The sequence below is a fragment of the Diaphorina citri genome, unplaced genomic scaffold, assembly GCF_000475195.1.
Source record: "Diaphorina citri unplaced genomic scaffold, Diaci psyllid genome assembly version 1.1 scaffold429, whole genome shotgun sequence".
NCBI classification, from domain to species: domain Eukaryota; kingdom Metazoa; phylum Arthropoda; class Insecta; order Hemiptera; family Psyllidae; genus Diaphorina; species Diaphorina citri.
Window position 1 is genome coordinate 156,016 of NW_007377864.1, and position 17,538 is coordinate 173,553.

The 17,538-nt window shown below is 39.1% G+C and overlaps 2 protein-coding genes and 1 long non-coding RNA gene across 3 annotated transcripts in view; 1 reads left to right on the plus strand and 2 right to left on the minus strand.

The window, feature by feature from the left end:
- LOC103508736 (E3 ubiquitin-protein ligase RBBP6) overlaps window positions 1–14,139 on the minus strand; it is a 22,848-nt gene extending 8,709 nt beyond the window's left edge. Inside the window, exons 1-9 of the mRNA XM_026823255.1 lie at window positions 13,876–14,139; window positions 13,067–13,349; window positions 12,078–12,193; window positions 6,682–6,757; window positions 4,602–4,762; window positions 3,936–4,124; window positions 3,039–3,222; window positions 2,319–2,440; window positions 687–929 (exon numbers count right to left, since the gene is read on the minus strand). Of these exons, the coding sequence (XP_026679056.1) occupies window positions 687–929; window positions 2,319–2,440; window positions 3,039–3,222; window positions 3,936–4,124; window positions 4,602–4,762; window positions 6,682–6,757; window positions 12,078–12,193; window positions 13,067–13,349; window positions 13,876–14,041 (1,540 nt within the window). The 5' untranslated portion in view covers window positions 14,042–14,139. The remainder of the gene's footprint in view (window positions 1–686; window positions 930–2,318; window positions 2,441–3,038; window positions 3,223–3,935; window positions 4,125–4,601; window positions 4,763–6,681; window positions 6,758–12,077; window positions 12,194–13,066; window positions 13,350–13,875) is intronic.
- A 1,109-nt stretch (window positions 14,140–15,248) lies between these two features.
- On the plus strand, window positions 15,249–16,842 carry LOC103508733. Its single transcript, XM_008473306.3, has 3 exons — window positions 15,249–15,421; window positions 15,904–16,149; window positions 16,404–16,842. Exons 1-3 carry the CDS (start codon window positions 15,409–15,411, stop codon window positions 16,577–16,579), a joined length of 435 nt encoding a protein of 144 aa, XP_008471528.1. The 5' UTR covers window positions 15,249–15,408; the 3' UTR covers window positions 16,580–16,842.
- On the minus strand, window positions 16,677–17,071 carry LOC113467203. Its single transcript, XR_003391361.1, has 2 exons — window positions 16,934–17,071; window positions 16,677–16,895 (listed from the first exon to the last, which is right to left on the minus strand). It is a non-coding gene; the product is annotated as an uncharacterized LOC113467203 (long non-coding RNA).
- Window positions 17,072–17,538: the final 467 nt, after the last annotated feature.

The window sequence follows — 17,538 nt, forward strand, 5'->3', positions numbered from 1 at the left end:
CAATAAAATAAAAGGTAATTAAACTTTTGATTTGACCTTGTAAAAAATGTAAATCATTTTAACATTAGCATAAAAAAACATTCGGACTGTGTAAACTGAGCATTAATAATGACAAACACTGATGTTATTACATTGTACAATCATTTTAAACTTTGAACATATAAACAATACCTATTTATTTATGTGCGAAAAAGACCAAGAGAAGGAGAGAAGAGACGAAAATCCAAGGCAAGAATGGAATGAGACATTAAGATTTAGGGCGGAAAACAGGGAAACTAGAGGAACCAAGTACTTAGGTAGGACAAGAAAAATAACAAAGAAAAGGCCAGGACAAGGAAAATAACAAAGAAAAAAAACAAGGACAAGGTACAGTCCAAGGAAAAGACAAGGACGGTCTTACAGCAGATATCACAACCGTGCACCCAAAAAAATACCTCATGTGACCCATGTCAAAATGAGAAACGGAACAAAATTATTATTATCCAGTTTTACCCACTCAGAAAAAAAAAAAAACTTTATGGTGGATTTCACCAACCTTCTTTCCAGCCTCGAACAGCCCGTTAGCTTAACAGCCCTGTTAAGCCAATACAAATCAAATGGAACTTAACTGGCTGTTAGCTTAACAGGAGTTCTAATGACTGAATAAATATTGGTGAAATCCAACTTAATGGAAAGGTCGCACTCGCTGTAATGGCTGGGATGTACATGTGGTGCCTGGGGCGGGGGCAGGTACCCCGGCTGGGGTTGGGGTGGGGCCCCGGGGTACGCGGGTGGCATATATCCCCGGGGTGGGGGCAGCGTCAGTCCGGGTGGCGGTTCCAGGGGTGGCAGCTGTTGAGCGGGGGGAGGTAGATAGCCGGGTGGGCCACTTGGCTGAGCTGGGGGATGGGCGTACTGAGGGTAGGGTTGTGTTTGTGGGTGTGGTTGAGAATGGGGAGGCAGATGCTGTTGTTGGGGTGGGTGTTGTTGTTGTGGGGGGTGCTGTTGCTGCTGTGGGTGTTGCTGTTGTTGAGGTGGCATCTGTGGTTGGGGATGATGGTGAGGTCTGCAACAAAATAATAATAAAGGAATAATTTATTTGATCTTACATCTAACTAGGTCGCGGGTTCGATTCTTGCCCGGGGCGGATTTTATCCTTAACAGATAATGTTCTTTCTGGGAACGGCTGGCTTTCTCCTATCCTGTCTTCCTTCTCTTAGATTTCGGGATGATAAGTCATTAGCAATTACAGTTCCCTCTATCAAACCTCTTAAAAAAAAAATCTGGTGTGAACATCACACGACTTTCTATTACATTTGCAGAATACGTAGGTATTTGAAAAGAAATAGAAAGTAAAATAATGTAATAAAAGGGAAATTTGTTGACACAAGGGAGTATTGAACCCGCAACTTCTCAACTGTAAGTCGGACAGTTCTAAAAGTAGCACCATTCGTTTCCGCGTGAAAAATCACATGGGATCAACTATTCACTTGCTTATTTGGTAACGGTTTACAAATAAAAGGGAAATTTGTCGACACAGGGAAGTATCGAACCCGCAACTTCTCAACCGTAAGTCAAACAGTACTAAAAGTAGCACCATTCGATTCGGCGTGAAAAATCACATTGATTAGAATATTCACATCCAAATGACCAAATGTTTTCGATGTCTCTTACCGTTTATACGAAATAAGGGTTAAGCAAAAATGACTTTGGTTAATATCAGGATGGGTGACAATCCGATTTTTACCAAATTGTTACAGTCGCGTCCTTAGACCATACCGGGATAGCATACCAAATTTCATCGCTCTACGACAAACCGTTCTTGAGATATTTTGTTCACAACATTTTCAACATTTTCCACGAAATGAGGGTTAAGCAACAATTACATTGGTTAATATCTGGATGGGTGATTATCCGATTTTTACCAAATTGTTACAGTAGCGTCCTTGGACCATACCGGGATAGCATACCAAATTTAATCGCTTTACGACAAACGGTTCTTGAGATATTTTGTTCACAACCTTTTCAACAATTTCCTCGAAATGAGGGTTAAGTAACAATTACTTTGGTTAATATCTGGATGGGTAATTATCCGATTTTTACCAAATTGTTACAGTCGCGTACTTGGACCATACCGGGATAGCATACCAAATTTAATCGCTTTACGACAAACGGTTCTTGAGATATTTTGTTCACAACCTTTTCAACATTGTCCACGAAATGAGGGTTAAGCAACAATTACTTTGGTTAATATCAGGATGGGTGACTATCCGACTTTTACCAAATTGTTACAGTCGCGTCCTTGGAACATATCGGTATATCATACCAAATTTCATCGGGTTGAGAATGGGGAGGCAGATGCTGTTGTTGGGGTGGGTGTTGATGTTGTTGTTGTTGTGGGGGGTGCTGTGGGTGTTGCTGTTGTTGAGGTGGCACCTGTGGTTGGGGATGATGGTGAGGTCTGCAACAAAATAATAATAATAATAAAGGAATAATTTATTTGATCTTACATCTAACTAGGTCGCGGGTTCGATTCTCGTCCGGGGCGGATCTTATCCTGAACGGATAAGGTTCGTTCTGGCTTTCTCCTTGGTTGGTAGCGCGTCTACATTGTAAGGGCTAGGCCGCCGGTTCGATTCTTGCCCGGGGCGGATTTTATCCTTAACAGATAATGTTCTTTTTGGGAACGGCTGGCTTTCTCCTATCCTGTCTTCCTTCTCTTAGATTTCGGGACGATATGTCATTAGCAATAACAGTTCCCTCTATCAAACCTCTTAAAAAAATAAAAATAAAATCAAATGTCGGGAACTTGGCCATTAGGTCATTCTCAAAGATGAGGGAAGTAAAAAAGGTAACTTCAAGTTTAGGTACTAGGAGTTATGAAACTTACGATCGCTGATTAGGATGTCTCTGATTGGACGCCGGGATTTCTCCTCCGCCAATGATCTGCACCTCCTCCTAAAATCAAATGTCGGGAACTTGGCCATTAGGTCATTCTCAAAGACAAGGGAAGTAAAGGTATAACTTCAAGTTTAGGTAGTAGGAGTTATGAAACTTACGATCGCTGATTAGGATGTCTCTGATTGGACGCCGGGATTTCTCCTCCGCCAATGATCTGCACCTCCTCCTTGTTACCAGATGGAGGTGTCTTGTCCTCGCCTCCTAATACGGAAATGTTCCTCCCATCCGATAATGGAGATGAGACTGGATGTGACGGACCCGAATTCAGGGGAACTGGAGTTTCTATGAACCGAAAACAAATGGGGTACTTGTTTAGAAGTTACGTCAAAGGAAAATTGCTAGAAAAATCTGGTGTGAACATCACACGACTTTCCTTATCCTATTGAATGATGCTTATTTGAGTGTTCTTTTACCCTGACTTTTACAGCTGGAGTTTCTATGAACCGAAAACAAATGGGGTACTTGTTTAGAAGTCACGTCACAGGAAAATTGCTAGAAAAAGGAGCTTTCACAAAGCAGTGACCAGTGTTGTTATGAGGTTAGGTTAAACGCAAAAAGGAGCTTTCACAATTTTATTATAGAGTTAGGTTAAACACAAAAAGGACCTTTCACAATTTGAGTAGTGATCAGTGTATAGGGTTAGGTTAAACACAAGAAGGGGCTTTCACAATTTGATCAGTGACCAGTGGTATCATCTTATCATAGGGTTAGGATAAACACAAAAAGGAGCTTTCTTTTTCATTGTCGTGTCTCCTGAATAATCACCACAAATGGTAATGGAAGATGAACAACCTTTGTGGCCGAGTATCAACACTAGGCTTGCACACCGAAGCTCCCGGTTTCAATGCCCAGTGGAGTCGAAGTTTATTTCGATTCTCTTTGAATAAATAATTATTATTTTCCAAGTTTCATTGAATAAATTTTAAACGCCGACCCTAAGCAGGAAAACGCTGGGAAGAATAAAATTGAATAAATTTCAAAATTCTAAAACTAACCTTGATGAGCAGGGGCCGGGGTTGGGGTAGCAGTTTTGGGTTGGGGTCGTTCATAGCCCTTCTCCTTCTTGAAATCGTTGACTTTATTTCTCAGGAACCGGTTTGGAATGAGGGTGTCCGGAGAAACATCCTTTTCCTTGCAATCCGGACATTCGTGTTCATCCGACTCTAGCAGTAGATTCCGGATACCTGGGATAATATACAATAGAATATACCTTGTTTATCCTGATGGGATAGGACTAAAAAGTCCCTTTACCCCTAGTATTTTATGGGTTTAACAATATAATACGTAAAGTTTACATCAAAAGACCTTGCTTGATATATATATATATATAAAAAAAAAGATGTGTTAGGATTCAGAGCTGTATTTGTAAACGATCCGGATTTTTCAGAGATTCCGGACTTTGGCGTTCAAATCTGAATCTGGAGCTCAGGCCTCAAACGACCACGGAATTCTTAACTCTATGGTTTCTGTTTTCAGTCCCAGTATATCTTAATCCTTGAAGAATGCTGAATGGTCGGCCTTTCTCTCCTCAGACCTCTTGCTGTTAGGTCTTCCTGTGGTGGAAGTTACTGGTTTTAGTTTGTTTGAGGAAATAAATAAATGAAACTTGGAACTTTAAAAAGAGTCAACTTGGAACTTTAATAAAGAGTCCATCGACTTACATTCATCACAGAACGAAATGCCACAGCACGGTATCATGACAGCGTCTACCATCAAGTCCTGACACAGGATACACACTAGATCCTCGGGGATCTGAGCCTTCTCCATTTCCACAGGAGGTCCTGTGTCTGCTTTCTTCATGCTGCTTTGCTGATACGCCTCGCTGCAATGAACCAAACAAGATGTTAAAAGATTCAAGTTGTTGTTAAACAAGTTGTCCATTTTAAAAGATTCGATCCATATTTTAACTCAACATATCTACAATGGACTAAACCAATAGAAAAAAAAAGTAAAATAGATGGACAGTTTTAGAAATATTTGCAAAACCCCAGCCAGGGTTTTCCCAAACAGTTGTGGATTTTAAAAGAGTCGATCCATATGTTAACTCAACATATCTATAATGGACTAAAGCAATAGAACAAAAAATAGATGAATAGAATAGAATAGAATATACCTTGTTTATACTACCAGCAGATGGACAGTTTTAGAAATATTTGCAAAACCCCAGCCAGGTTTTCGCAAAACCCTTTAGATCTGAGGGCTGTTTTGGGAAAGTTCTTGACTATGGAGTTAATTAATGACCCTTTTTCTCGCATCCCCCCCAGTACTGAAAAAAGATAGCTCCACTGGCAGTAAATATTGTACACCTTGGCATGTGATGCTTTCCAGTGACTTGCTGTGTGTAAACACTTATGCAAGACACTCTTGTGTACTTGTGCAGAAGTCACGTCCGTGGAATATTGCTACCAAAGGAACTGGCACAAATGAGCAGTGACCCTGGTTATTATAGGGTTAGGGGATGTTGAAAGATTCAAGTTGTTGTTACTTAAACAAGTTGTCGATTTTAAAAGATTCGATCCATATTTTAACTCAACATATCTACAATGGACTAAACCAATAGAAAAAAAAGTAAAATAGATGGACAGTTTTAGAAATATTTGCAAAACCCCAGCCAGGGTTTTCCCAAACAGTTGTGGATTTTAAAAGAGTGAGCAGTGATTAGTGTTATTATAGGGTTAGGTTGAATACAAAAAGGAGCTTTTCTTTTCTACGGACATGACTTCTGCATAATTACCGCCAAATGTCCACTGCTCCACTGGCAGTAAATATTATACAAGTTGGCATGTGAGGATTTCCAGTGACTTGCTGTGTGTAAACACTTACACAAGACAATTTCCTGTGACTTTCTTTGCATTGACACCTGGCAAGTCTCTTGCACAAGCACAAATTGTCTCTCTAGAGTTGCAGAAGTTGCATTGGCTCAATGCCTGCTTCGAACAGCTTTAACCACACGATTCCCTCAGGATCAAAACTTGATGATGCTTGGTTTCCTTAAGTGTGACTTCTGCATAATTACCTAAACAATAATTATAAGTACATAAAAAAAACCTGGTAGTACAGCCAGTTGATTGATTTATATCTTAGTGTTTGGGTGTCCCCAACAATATTGCTGAATGCTGATGTAGCATAAACATAATTTTGGGTGAACAACATCCCATCATGAGTTAGAACAAACCACACAAAGTGCTCTCCTTATAACTCTTTAGCTCTCATTCTCCTTATCATAGCTGTTCGTGCTTTGTGGTGTTTTCAACATATTGGTTTATTTAAGATAACACTCAGTTCTTTGTTTGTTTCTGAGTAGAGTAGTGTAAGAAACCAATTTGTTTACTCATGATAAGCTGAAGTAAATAGTTTACTTGGTCAAAAATCAAGTAATAAAACTGCTTGTTTCTTTCTTCTTCTTTTTTTTTTTTCAATTAAAATTTTTTAGTGTGACAAGGACCTTATGTATTTAACATAATATTAGTAATTAATTATTATTTAGGTAGGTATAGTTTTACCAACTTTTTGCTACTTAAATACTTTTTTTTCAATTGTTGGTAAAAGGATTGGAGGGGATTTTAACAACCAAGGTCTTTCCAAAATCACAAAGAGGAGGACAAGATAAGAAAAGCCAGCTGTTCCAAGAACAAACCTTATTTGTTTAGTACAAAGTTCCCCTTGGGTGGGAAACAAAACAACAGGTAATGGCTTAATATAATTTATTTTGTATTGCAGACATGGCAGCAACCAAGTTGCCTCGAGATGACAGAACAATGCAGGAGATCACAATGCGCCAGCATGAACTCAAACACATATTCAAAACTATCGTAGACTGTGCCGAGGAAAACAACAAAAGGTAAGAAATGTAGCTACCTAGTATTTAGCCTATAGAACTCACTTGGAATCTCAGGAAAAAGAACCCTTTTGGACATGTGATAATAAAACCCAAAAACCAATGATTTTAAAAAAGTTAGATAAAATAAATAAATAAAAATAAACCAATAGATGGGTCACTGAAGTTAAGCAATGTTGTGTGTGGTTGCTATCCGATTGGGTGACTATGAGAGCAAGACTAGATCGGAAATTGTACATTTGAATCATGGAACTAAAAGAAGGAAAGAAAAAATAAATAAACAGGGGAAAAAAAACATCTTGGAACTCATGCCTTTTTTTTTTAATTTATATGTTTCAGGGGTGGTGATCCGAGCAAATTCGAGCCCTACTGGAATTATCTAGATGTTCAACATGGCTTGGACAAGAAAGTACTTCATCAGGTGAGATAATTGACATCAAAACAAACAGGGTAGGTTTTGTTATGGAACCCTAACACGATGTTGACACCGGGTGTTGTTGTTAACGTCTCATTCCATTTACACTGTCTCCAAGTTAAGGAACTCCACTGTTGCCATAGGATTTGTCCAGAGTGAAGATGGATCAAGGGTAGTAGGATTTGCCACACAGTTGAAGAGGATTCATTCACTTACGCCCTAACACGTTCACTAACTCACTCTTAAAAGAAGATATTGTAGAGAGTACTAAAAAAAAAAAAAGAAAAAGAAAAAGAAGAGAGAGAAAAAAAAAGGATTTTGAAGAGGAAGTATAACTGCTAATCTCTATTGTCCTGAAAGCAAAGAGAGAACAACAGGATAGTAGAAACCCAGCCATTAACCGTTCCGAGAACAAATGTTATCTATTCAGGGTAAAACCATTCTTGTACTAACCATGATTCTTTGATGTTTTTTTTTTATTTTTTTTTATTTTTTTATTTTCTACTTTCCTTATCCTATGACCTATAGGAAGGAAAGTAATGTAATCGGGTCAAATTTTCGATCGTCAGTTTTTAGTGCCAAAACACGTTTTGAGGTCCCTAGAGCCTAGTCTGCTACAAAGAGAACTGACGTCTCCTATTGACAAGTACCATTTCCTGTATTCTATTCTATTCTATTCTATTCTATGCTAATTCTAATTCTATTCTATTTCCAGAGAGTTAGTAGACGTGGTAGGGTTCCATCAGAACATCACGGGCGCCAAGCTGGTATCTCTGCTACAACGAGAACTGACGTCTCTTATAGACAAGTACCATTTCCTTTATTCTATTCTATTCTATGCTAATTCTAATTCTATTCTATGCTAATTCTAATTCTATTCTATTTCCAGAGAGTTAGTAGACGTGGTAGGGTTCCATCAAAACATCACGGGCGCCAAGCTGGTATCTCTGCTACAACGAGAACTGACGTCTCTTATAGACAAGTACCGTTTCCAATTTCATCCGTATGATACGAAGAAGTTGAAGACTATGAACAAACATTTCAACAAGGAGTATGAGGCCAAGACTTATGTTACCGAAGAGGATATGTTGCAACGAAGTGATCTGACGTGAGTGGTTTTATTTTTTGTTTTGCCAGCCTAGTTGGCTTGGCTGGTAGCGCGTCTGCCTTGTAAGTTCTAGACCGCGGGTTCGATTCCCGCCCGGGGCGGATTTCATCCTAAAAAAAGTTCGAGGGAACTGTAACCTGTAACAATAGCAATGGAGGTTTTATCGTTTCGAAACCGCAGAGAAAGGGAAATACAGGATAGGAGAAAGCCAGCCGTTCGTTCCTAGAACGAACCTTATCTCGCGACTTAGCGTTTAATAAAAGGGAGGAGCGCTACCCTACATAGTTCGCTTGGAACTAGACTGACCTCTCTGAACGGATAATGTTCGTTCTCGGAACGACTGGCTTTCTCCTATCCTGTCTTCCTTCTCTCTTCGATTTCGGGACGATAAGACCTTATCCCATTTGCAACTCCGCAAGACCCGGAGCTTGTGCCACGGATGGGAACTGAGGCGAATATTGATTTTTTTTTTCTTCCAGAAAATCCTGGATAATCCCGAGGACATCGGCTGGCTTCGTTCGGATTTGACTCCGCCCCCTTCCCGATCCAAAACCAAAGGCCCCGCCCCTCCCCCTCCCAAACCTCTCAACCTAGACGAGATTCGAACCAGCGTACTGGAGTTTGTGCGGCTCTCTAGAACCGCCATGGCCCAGGCGCCTGCTAGACTGCGGCTTACCAAACCGGAGGTGAAGTTTACCATTGTGAACGACGTGCCGAAACGTGTGCATGTCGCCTATGGTAAGTAGGCGTGCACAACGGAGAACCGACCATAGACCCTCACCTAGTACCGACCCAAGAGAAAATAAACCACGCTAATGAATAGAATGGTTTGTACCTTCCAAATATGTAAGTTTCATCAAATGGTAATAAAACATCATATCATATTCTTTTGGAAAAATAACAAAGAGAGTACTGTTAGTTAGTTGTGCTAAATAGTTAGATTAGTTAGTTGTGTAAAAAAAAGACGAAGAAAAAAATAACATGAAAAAAGATACTTTCGCCGTTTTTATTTCGTAGCAATGAAACAACTGCTACATTAGACTCGTGTTGACACAATACTACCATTTAAATCACCGAAATTGGAAGTATTGTGTCTACAATACTTCCAATTTCGGTGCTAGGTCAACACGAGAACACCCGAAAGTAACTCATTGAAATATTTGCAATCGAAAAACGAGTACAAATTTTTGTCGACCGTGGGATTCGAACCCGGGACCTTCTGCATGGCAAGCAAGCGCATTACCACTGGGCTAAGCTGAGTTTGTGTTCAATTTGCATTCCCCCAGGACTCACCGAGCTAGACAACCTTCTCGGGCACTGGAACTTCGAGGTAGAAAAAACCGCCGCCACCCGTCTAATCACCACATTTCCTCATTCCGCCCTCCTCGTCCGACAACCACCACCTGATCCACGCCTACTACGCGTGTTGGCGGAATTTCTGGCGGCCCACCAAATCGTCTTGGACGTTTCGGACGCCCCCAGCTCACTGGCGGAATCCTGGGCCAAGATTCGAACCCAGGACCCCGCGTGTAGGAACCTGGTGCCGGTGCTGCTGGTGTTGTTCGATCAGATACTGCAGGTTTGATTTATAGATGTGTCATGTCACTGTATAAGTGTTAAGGTTTTTACTGACGAGGGTTTTCGGGGATTTTTAGCCCGTCCTTCCTTTATTATTACGATAGTAATAAAAAAAGGTATAGTGGACGGGCTATTGTATTCGCTTCGGTGTCTGTCTGTCCCCATAGAAGGACTTATCCAAACCTGGTCGACCTATATATTATATCAAATTAAAGGTCTTTTTACCAGGAACACGAAAGTGGTGGTGCGAATTTTGTCCAGAAAACCAAAAAAAAATCAAATTAACTGGTTTTTGGGGGATTTTTTTCACATTTTGTCACACAAATGAGCTCTGATCTTGAAATTTGTCGCGACGACCTATGAACTCAAAGCGGAGAAAGTTTTAGATAACACCTTTAGTCGTTATTTTAAGACCGGTTTTAGCATCACCTATGTTAAGCTACGCCGAGCAAGGCGATAAAGGGATGGGTGACTTGGAACCTTATATTGGGAATAAAGGAGAACTGGCCTCTAGCTCTTGATTTTAAATCATTACATGAAAGTAAATTCGAAAAATCAAATCAAGAATAATTAATAAAACTGAATATTAAACAAATTAGGTAGGTACTTTACATAGGTACTGATTTCCTTTAATCACGAATCAAATAAACTACGGGCTAAAAAATTCCGGAGGGGACGAACCCAGCTTGTTTCTGATTGAATTCTAGAGTTCAATGAACTACCACTGATATATTCGCGTTTCAGGAGCCAGAATTCTGCACTCCGTTCCGTGCTGATTCAAACATTACAGTCTAGATGAAGAGTATATGACTCAGTTTATGTCCCCGCTGCATAACTTCAGTCACTATTGTCGTGCAGAAGCAACTGCTGATGAGTCTGCAGATCAGCAACTCCTACCAGGATCCGAGCTTGAATAACGCGTTCCGTATATATCAAATCGTAAGTCAGCAGGTTTTTTAGTTTACTTATATTTGTATTTATTGGCAAATCAAAAAGTTACATGTGTGTCCGGACCTTAACTACTAAAGAGTTTATAAAATTTTTACGATTAGACATCGCTTGATCATAATGTGGACATGACCTAATGGTGTCCTAGCCCCAGCCTACTTAGCTTGGAGGGTAGCGCGCCTTGTAAGCGCTAGGTCGCGGGTTCGATTCCCGCCCGGGGTGGATTTTATAAACAGATGAGGTTCGTTCTCGGAACGGCTGTTTTTCTCCTATCCTATCTTTCTTCTCTCTTCGGTTTTTAGAGGTGATAATACCTCGGCAGTTACAGTGCCCTCTATCAAACATCTTCTTCTTCTTCTTCTTCTTCTTCTTCTTCTTCTTCTTCTTCCTGGCCTTTTCCTAATAAAATAGGGACCGCCGTTTCTTGTCAGTCTCTTCCAGGCTTCCAGGCTCTTCCTCCTCTTCTTCTTCTTCTTCTTCTTCTTCCTGGCCTTTTCCTAATAAAATAGGGACCGCCGTTTCTTGTCAGTCTCTTCCAGGCTTCCAGGAAGGGAGATGGTTTAATCTCTAAATACAGGGGTTTCTGTGGGTAAACACCAAAATATGCTTTAGTGCTTACAAAGTAGATGCGCTACCCTCTTAGGTAACTTATGTTTCTGTTTATTAGTTATATTCGGTACGAATCTCTCAATAGATCAGTTGCGGTTACTTGGGTGATGTTTCAAAGTCATAGAGAAGGAAAAATGAGAACCAACGAAATTTTTCTTTTTCTTCTACGACTTCTAGATCCCGAGATAAATCGATTTAACAAATACCGATAAATCGTGAACTTTGACGTCACGGCACCCCTCAAACAAAATTTTACTTTACTTTTAAAAATAAATTTCTTTACAGATGAAAAATCGAAGGAAAATTATAGGAAAGATAGGTAGGTACAACAGGGAAAACAAAAAGAAAAGGAAAAAGAAAAACGAAAAGGAAATTACAGGAAATCAAGAACATCAACAAGCTCACGGGGGAAAACACAGTCAACAATTAATTGGTAATGCTAGGAAGGTAAGAGGAAAAACACAATTCGTAACAGGCAAAAACAAACCAGGAAAAGAATGAAGAGCACGAGGGATCAAAAAGCAGGAATTTCAAAAAAAAAAAAAAAAAAATCAAGAGTTTATCAGAAGTTATCAGTAGAGGGGGGATCTCCAGAAGAAAAAGTTGGGTGAAGCTCCTTCTGGGAAGGTTTACGTAAGTACTTACTCTCTGGGGCAATGTAGGACAATCTCTTTTCCAATGGCCTCCTTTGTTACACAAATGACAAACGTATGTTTTCGGAGCGGGACCAAAATGATTACCGCGAACTCTCACGTAACTGGAAGAACATGAATTGAAAATTCAATGATTAAAGCTTAAGCTTCCCAGCCTAGTTAGCTTGAAGGGTAGCGCTTTTTTTTCGATTACCGATTTCGATTACCTCGATTACCTTAAGCTTCCCAGCCTAGTTAGCTTGAAGGGTAGCGCTTTTTTTTTCGATTACCGATTTCGATTACCTCGATTCCCTTAAGCTTCCCAGCCTAGTTAGCTTGAAGGGTAGCGCTCTTTTTTCGATTACCTCGATTCCTTTATTGAAGAAGAAATACTCACTTAGACGGATCATAATCAGACGTGGCCTGACTGATCATACAACTGATCCTATCCTGTTCCCAAGCTTCCCAGCCTAGTTAGCTTGAAGGGTAGCGCGTCTGCCTTGAACGCTAGGTCGCGGATTCGATTACCAGCCGGGACGGATTTTATCCTAAATAGGTAAGGTTCGTTCTCGGAACGGCTGGCTTTTTTCTATACTATCCTGTCTTCCTTTTCTCTTCGATTTCGGAATGATAAGACCTCGACAGTTACAAATCTCTTAAAAAAAAAAAGCTCAAGCTTAGCCAGCGGCGATATCACGTTGAATGCACCAGTTCCCTACGGATCACTGAAGTTAAGAAAAATATTGAATTTACTTAATTATATTTTCTTTTATGTAATTGTATTATATTCTATGTAATTGTATTGTAAAATATCCCGTCTGGGATTTTGAATAAATAAATCTAAATCTAAAATACACGTGGTATATCAAAATATGTAAGACCTTGGTTAATCTGAGGGGGTAAAGGGACTTTTCAGTCCTATTCCAGCAGGATAAACAAGGTATATTCCTTTCTATTATATTCTATTTTCATTCCTTTATTGAAGAAGAAATACTCACTTAGACGGATCATAATCAGACGTGGCCTGACTGATCATACAACTGATCCTATCCTGTTCCGATAGGTTCTCATTAAGCAGGTCCGCCGCATTGCGATGGTTCGCACCGGGCCCGCCACCATGCGCCTGCGCGTACTTAATTTGGCGCGCCTCCTGTTTGAGCTTGATAAGATTCTGTTGCGCTTCGATGCGGTCGCGTGCACGGATTTGTTTGGGCGTGAGCGGGATTCGAACTACGATCACTGACGCGTTCCGATTGATGAGCTCATTGTCATCGGAGTAAACTGGAGAGGGGAGGAAAAACAGTCATAAATATGTTTTTCCATGGGTGTTTGTTGTTTATTATTTTTGTATATTTTTTAACTATTATTATTAAGTAGTGTTTTTTTTTTTCTTCTTCTTCTTCTTCTTCTTCTTCTTCTTCTTCTTCTTCTTCTTCTTCATTAACACATAGGTAAGTAAGTAGTTGTCCTTATTGGTCAAGTCCTTGATTAAATCTATTTATTTCGATTGAACCCATAATACTTACACAAGAGGCTTCATTAGTTAAATTAAATAAATAATTGGGATTTTCTATAATTTCGCTGGTAGGTAATTAAGTAGGTATTTTGATTACCCTGGACTGAAAACAGGAGGTCTTCAGTAAGATAAAAGTATTCTTTTTGTTTACTAGAAAATTTTATGACTACCTAAGTACCTAGGTATCCAATTGATTCAACTTCTACTTGCCTACATAACTGTAAGAAATAAAATTTAATAAATTTGAGTTTAATGTAAAACAAATGGAAAGGCAATCACTCTGTCACCTACCTTGATTATCCTGAGCGTTTGTGACAAGTAAATCAAAGTCGGGATTCTTGCCAATTTGCTTCTGATGGTAGATGGCCTTTTTCAGGTCACCCAATGAGATGTGAAGTCCGTCAAATTTGATTGTATCGTAAGACTGCGATGTTTTGAACTTATAGTACACGGACATACTTACTCAAGGGGCACCAAGGCAGGTGAGGACCTCATGCCGTGTTGTTTGAGTAAGCAACGGGCACACGGTATAAATCTGAAAACAATAATAAAATTAGAGTCAAATTTTGTCATTTTTGGACTTAGTGGGCAAAGTATTACCACACTCCTTAATTTAACATGTTCTTGAGAATTCATTGCAACTGTCAGTACATTACTTTGATTTACTTGGGCCATGGAGTAGGTACTATTGCAACATCTTATTACTCACATTTTATACACTGTTAAAATAACAAAAGTAAAGATAAAGAAATAAGAAGTAATAAATTTTAAATTACATTACTTTGATTTACCTGGGCCATGGAGAAGGTACTATTGCAACATCTTATTACTCACATTTTATACACTGTTAAAATAACAACAGTACCTACTTAAAGATAAAGAAATAAGAAGTAACAAATTTTAAATGGTAAAGTTAACAATTACCTACATGAGCAAGAAAGGTGAAGATTGACAGGAATGTAGGATAAAACGGTATGGGTGTAGAAGAGAGTGAGAGGGATGTAGAATGAGAAGAAGAAGGAAGGTATACAAGGGAGATGAGAGAAAAGAATGCTTGAAATAGCAAAGGGGGAGAGAAAGATGTACTTTTTTTTAATTTAGAACTCTCTGCAGCCCCTTTACTGTATTTTATGTGATCTTCCTAGGGGTCTTGGGGTGGGCCATAAACATCATACCTCTGAGCCAGTCTGCTTCATTGTGGTTGAGTTTGCTACCATAATTGATTTTTAAAATGGACCTAGCTACTACAGCCTTGCTAGTAAATTTCTCTCCTCCTGTCTTCCTCATCTTTTCATTTTTGAGACAAAAATATCTCTGTTGCAGTTCCCTTGATAAAAAATATCACACAAAAAAAAAAAAAAAAAAAAAAAAAAAAAAAAAAAAAAAAAGATGAACTTTATAGTTATGTACCAGGTTGAGTTGAGACAGGACTAGGTGAGATAGGATATTGTTTCTACAGTTTGGCATGGGAGTGGTAAAATGAAAACAAGGCAAGTTTACCAACCTTGCCTATCTCAACCCGGTTTATAACCACAACCTGAAGACACCAAAACATGGGCAACACATTTTTATACCACTGCATGTTTGTTCATTACTTATTACTTATTAGTAAAAAAAAGAGTTGAAAACACACTTTTTTATCATTGAGAAAAGTTACTTGTATTTTTTTTTTTTTCCCCTTACTTTTCCAGATATCCAGGAATAGAAGGCATTAGATCTCTCAGCCGGCTAAAGATCTATTCTTTTCTCATAACATTGGTCCTACCTCCAGTCACCTATATTGCAGAGTACCATCAGCTTTTGGAGGAAAATGCCGCTCTAGCAATGGCTCTCCTCTGTAAGTAGCTACTTTGTATCTCTCGTATTTTAAGGTGTTCACATTAGTACACCTTGTCCAGGCTTGAAGTAATGTCATGCTATACCTGGGCAATGTATAGCATCTGATAAACCTTAAATAATAATAATAGGTATCCTTGACCATAACAAACTGAGTGGTTGAGTGAATTGTAAAACTCAGAAAAAAAGGTCCCCTATGTGGGCCTCAAAACATCATCTGCAAAATTCACAAACTGCCAGGTATTTACCTGCCTCGGTGGTGTAGTGGTCAAGACATTCACCTGGTAAACAGAAGGGTGTGGGTTCAATCCGAGCCAAAGTATAAAATTTTATCCTCAATCTAATTTGTAGCTTACTTCTGGAGTAAAGGGATTTTTCAGTCCTATGTGAGCAGTATAAATAAACACTATTATTATCAAATTAAATATCTGATTATCTACATACCTAACTATTTTGATTTTGAATTATTCCCCTTCTTTCCAGCTGCCTCACTGACAGTTTCTACCACCTTGGTAGGAATCCTGTTGAAAGATTTTGTGGGGATCATCTATTACAATGACAAAAAAGATATTGTCAAGATAGCATCCTTGTCATATACAGGCAGAAGAAATGATGACTACATACCAAGAACACACTTGACACCATATAAAACATGGAAAGTGTGTCCCATACTTAGTAAATTTAAAGATGACCAAGGGAAGAAGGAGTATAAAATAATTGCAAACAATGGTAAGTTGTGAGTAAACCATGGAACTTTGGCTATTGTTACTTTTAGACTAGTGTTCACAAATGGCCCTTTTTTGGCTGTTGTTAATATTGAAGGAGGAAAAATTACTGAATGTAACAGACCTTCATATCTTGAATGGGGGGGGGACATTTGTAGATTGTATTTTTACTCCAGTGTGTAAGCATTTTGCACTGTAGTAGAATAGAATAAAATGTTAATTTAGGTACCTTGTTAATGTCCTTTTTTTTCTCCCCAGGTATCAAAGAGCCAATGACCTATAATTTCATATTCTCAAGTCAAGAGGAGGAATTGGAATCAGATCCCAAGTCCACACTTCCACCAAAATCCAGCAATTCCAGCACAGATGATGTTGATGTAGAAGAATTAATCAAGAAAGTGCAATCGCAAAATAAAAAGAATGTGAAACAATGAATGGGTGCTTAATAGGCTTAGCCAGTGACGTTAACACGTTGAATGCGCCAGTTCCCTATGGATCACTGAAGTTGAGCAACGTTGAGCGTTATTTTCGGATGGGTGACTATTTTGGCAATCACGTGTTGTTGGCTTTTCACGGCCCCACTCGGGCTGGGTGAGGTTACTGTGAGAAGGCGGGTAACTTGTCGCCGAAAGTAGGATAAAAAAAACCCCTGTCACTGAAAACCGAGGCAGTTATACAGCAACAGTACCTAAACCCCTTTAAAAGGAAACTTTTTAACAAATCGTGTAGGTACCTACAGTTGAAAGGTACCTACAGTTGTAGGTACCTACACAAACAACTGTAGGTACCTACAGTTGTAGGTACCTACAGTTGAAAGAAAAAGTTCGAAAAAGAAGAAATCAAATTATTTTTAAAATATAAAATCGTGATGGTTTTAATGAGGTAAATGAGCAGTACTTTCAAAGTGTAACACTAACTGACGGAACTTACAAGACAAGCACCTTGAATATAATTTAAATTCAACAAATTACACTTGTTTAACATTTTCGTAAAACGTAAATGTAGAATAATTTTGTATACTATGGTTATAAAATATGGTATTTTGTATACAACGTTTGACACTTGTGTTTGCAGGCGGAAAAAAGGAATTTTAATGGAATGTTTCAAAATCACATGGGCTTTGTTACCAAATTTAATGTGATATGAGTTTGGGTAGAAGAGCTCCTCCAAGATAAACTCTGGCACATACGAGCCAAGTCCATATTTCTCTTTTCTATACTTCGTTACAAGAAAGTAAAAATGAGGAACAGTTTGTTGTTTTTCTGCGCGCCGAATGAGAAGTCTCTTAAGACCTCGTTTAGACTGCGGGAGTAAAGGGACTTTTCAGCCCTATGCTGGTATTATAAATAAGGTATATTCTATTTCAGTGATTCCAAGTGGGGTCCGCGGGCCC

What these genes read in the sequence shown, in the direction of transcription:
- LOC103508733 (XM_008473306.3), top strand. An exon ending in TAAAATAATTGCAAACAATG is followed by an intron (nt 16,150 to 16,403) that starts GTAAGTTGTGAG and finishes TTTTCTCCCCAG; the next exon opens with GTATCAAAGAGCCAATGACC.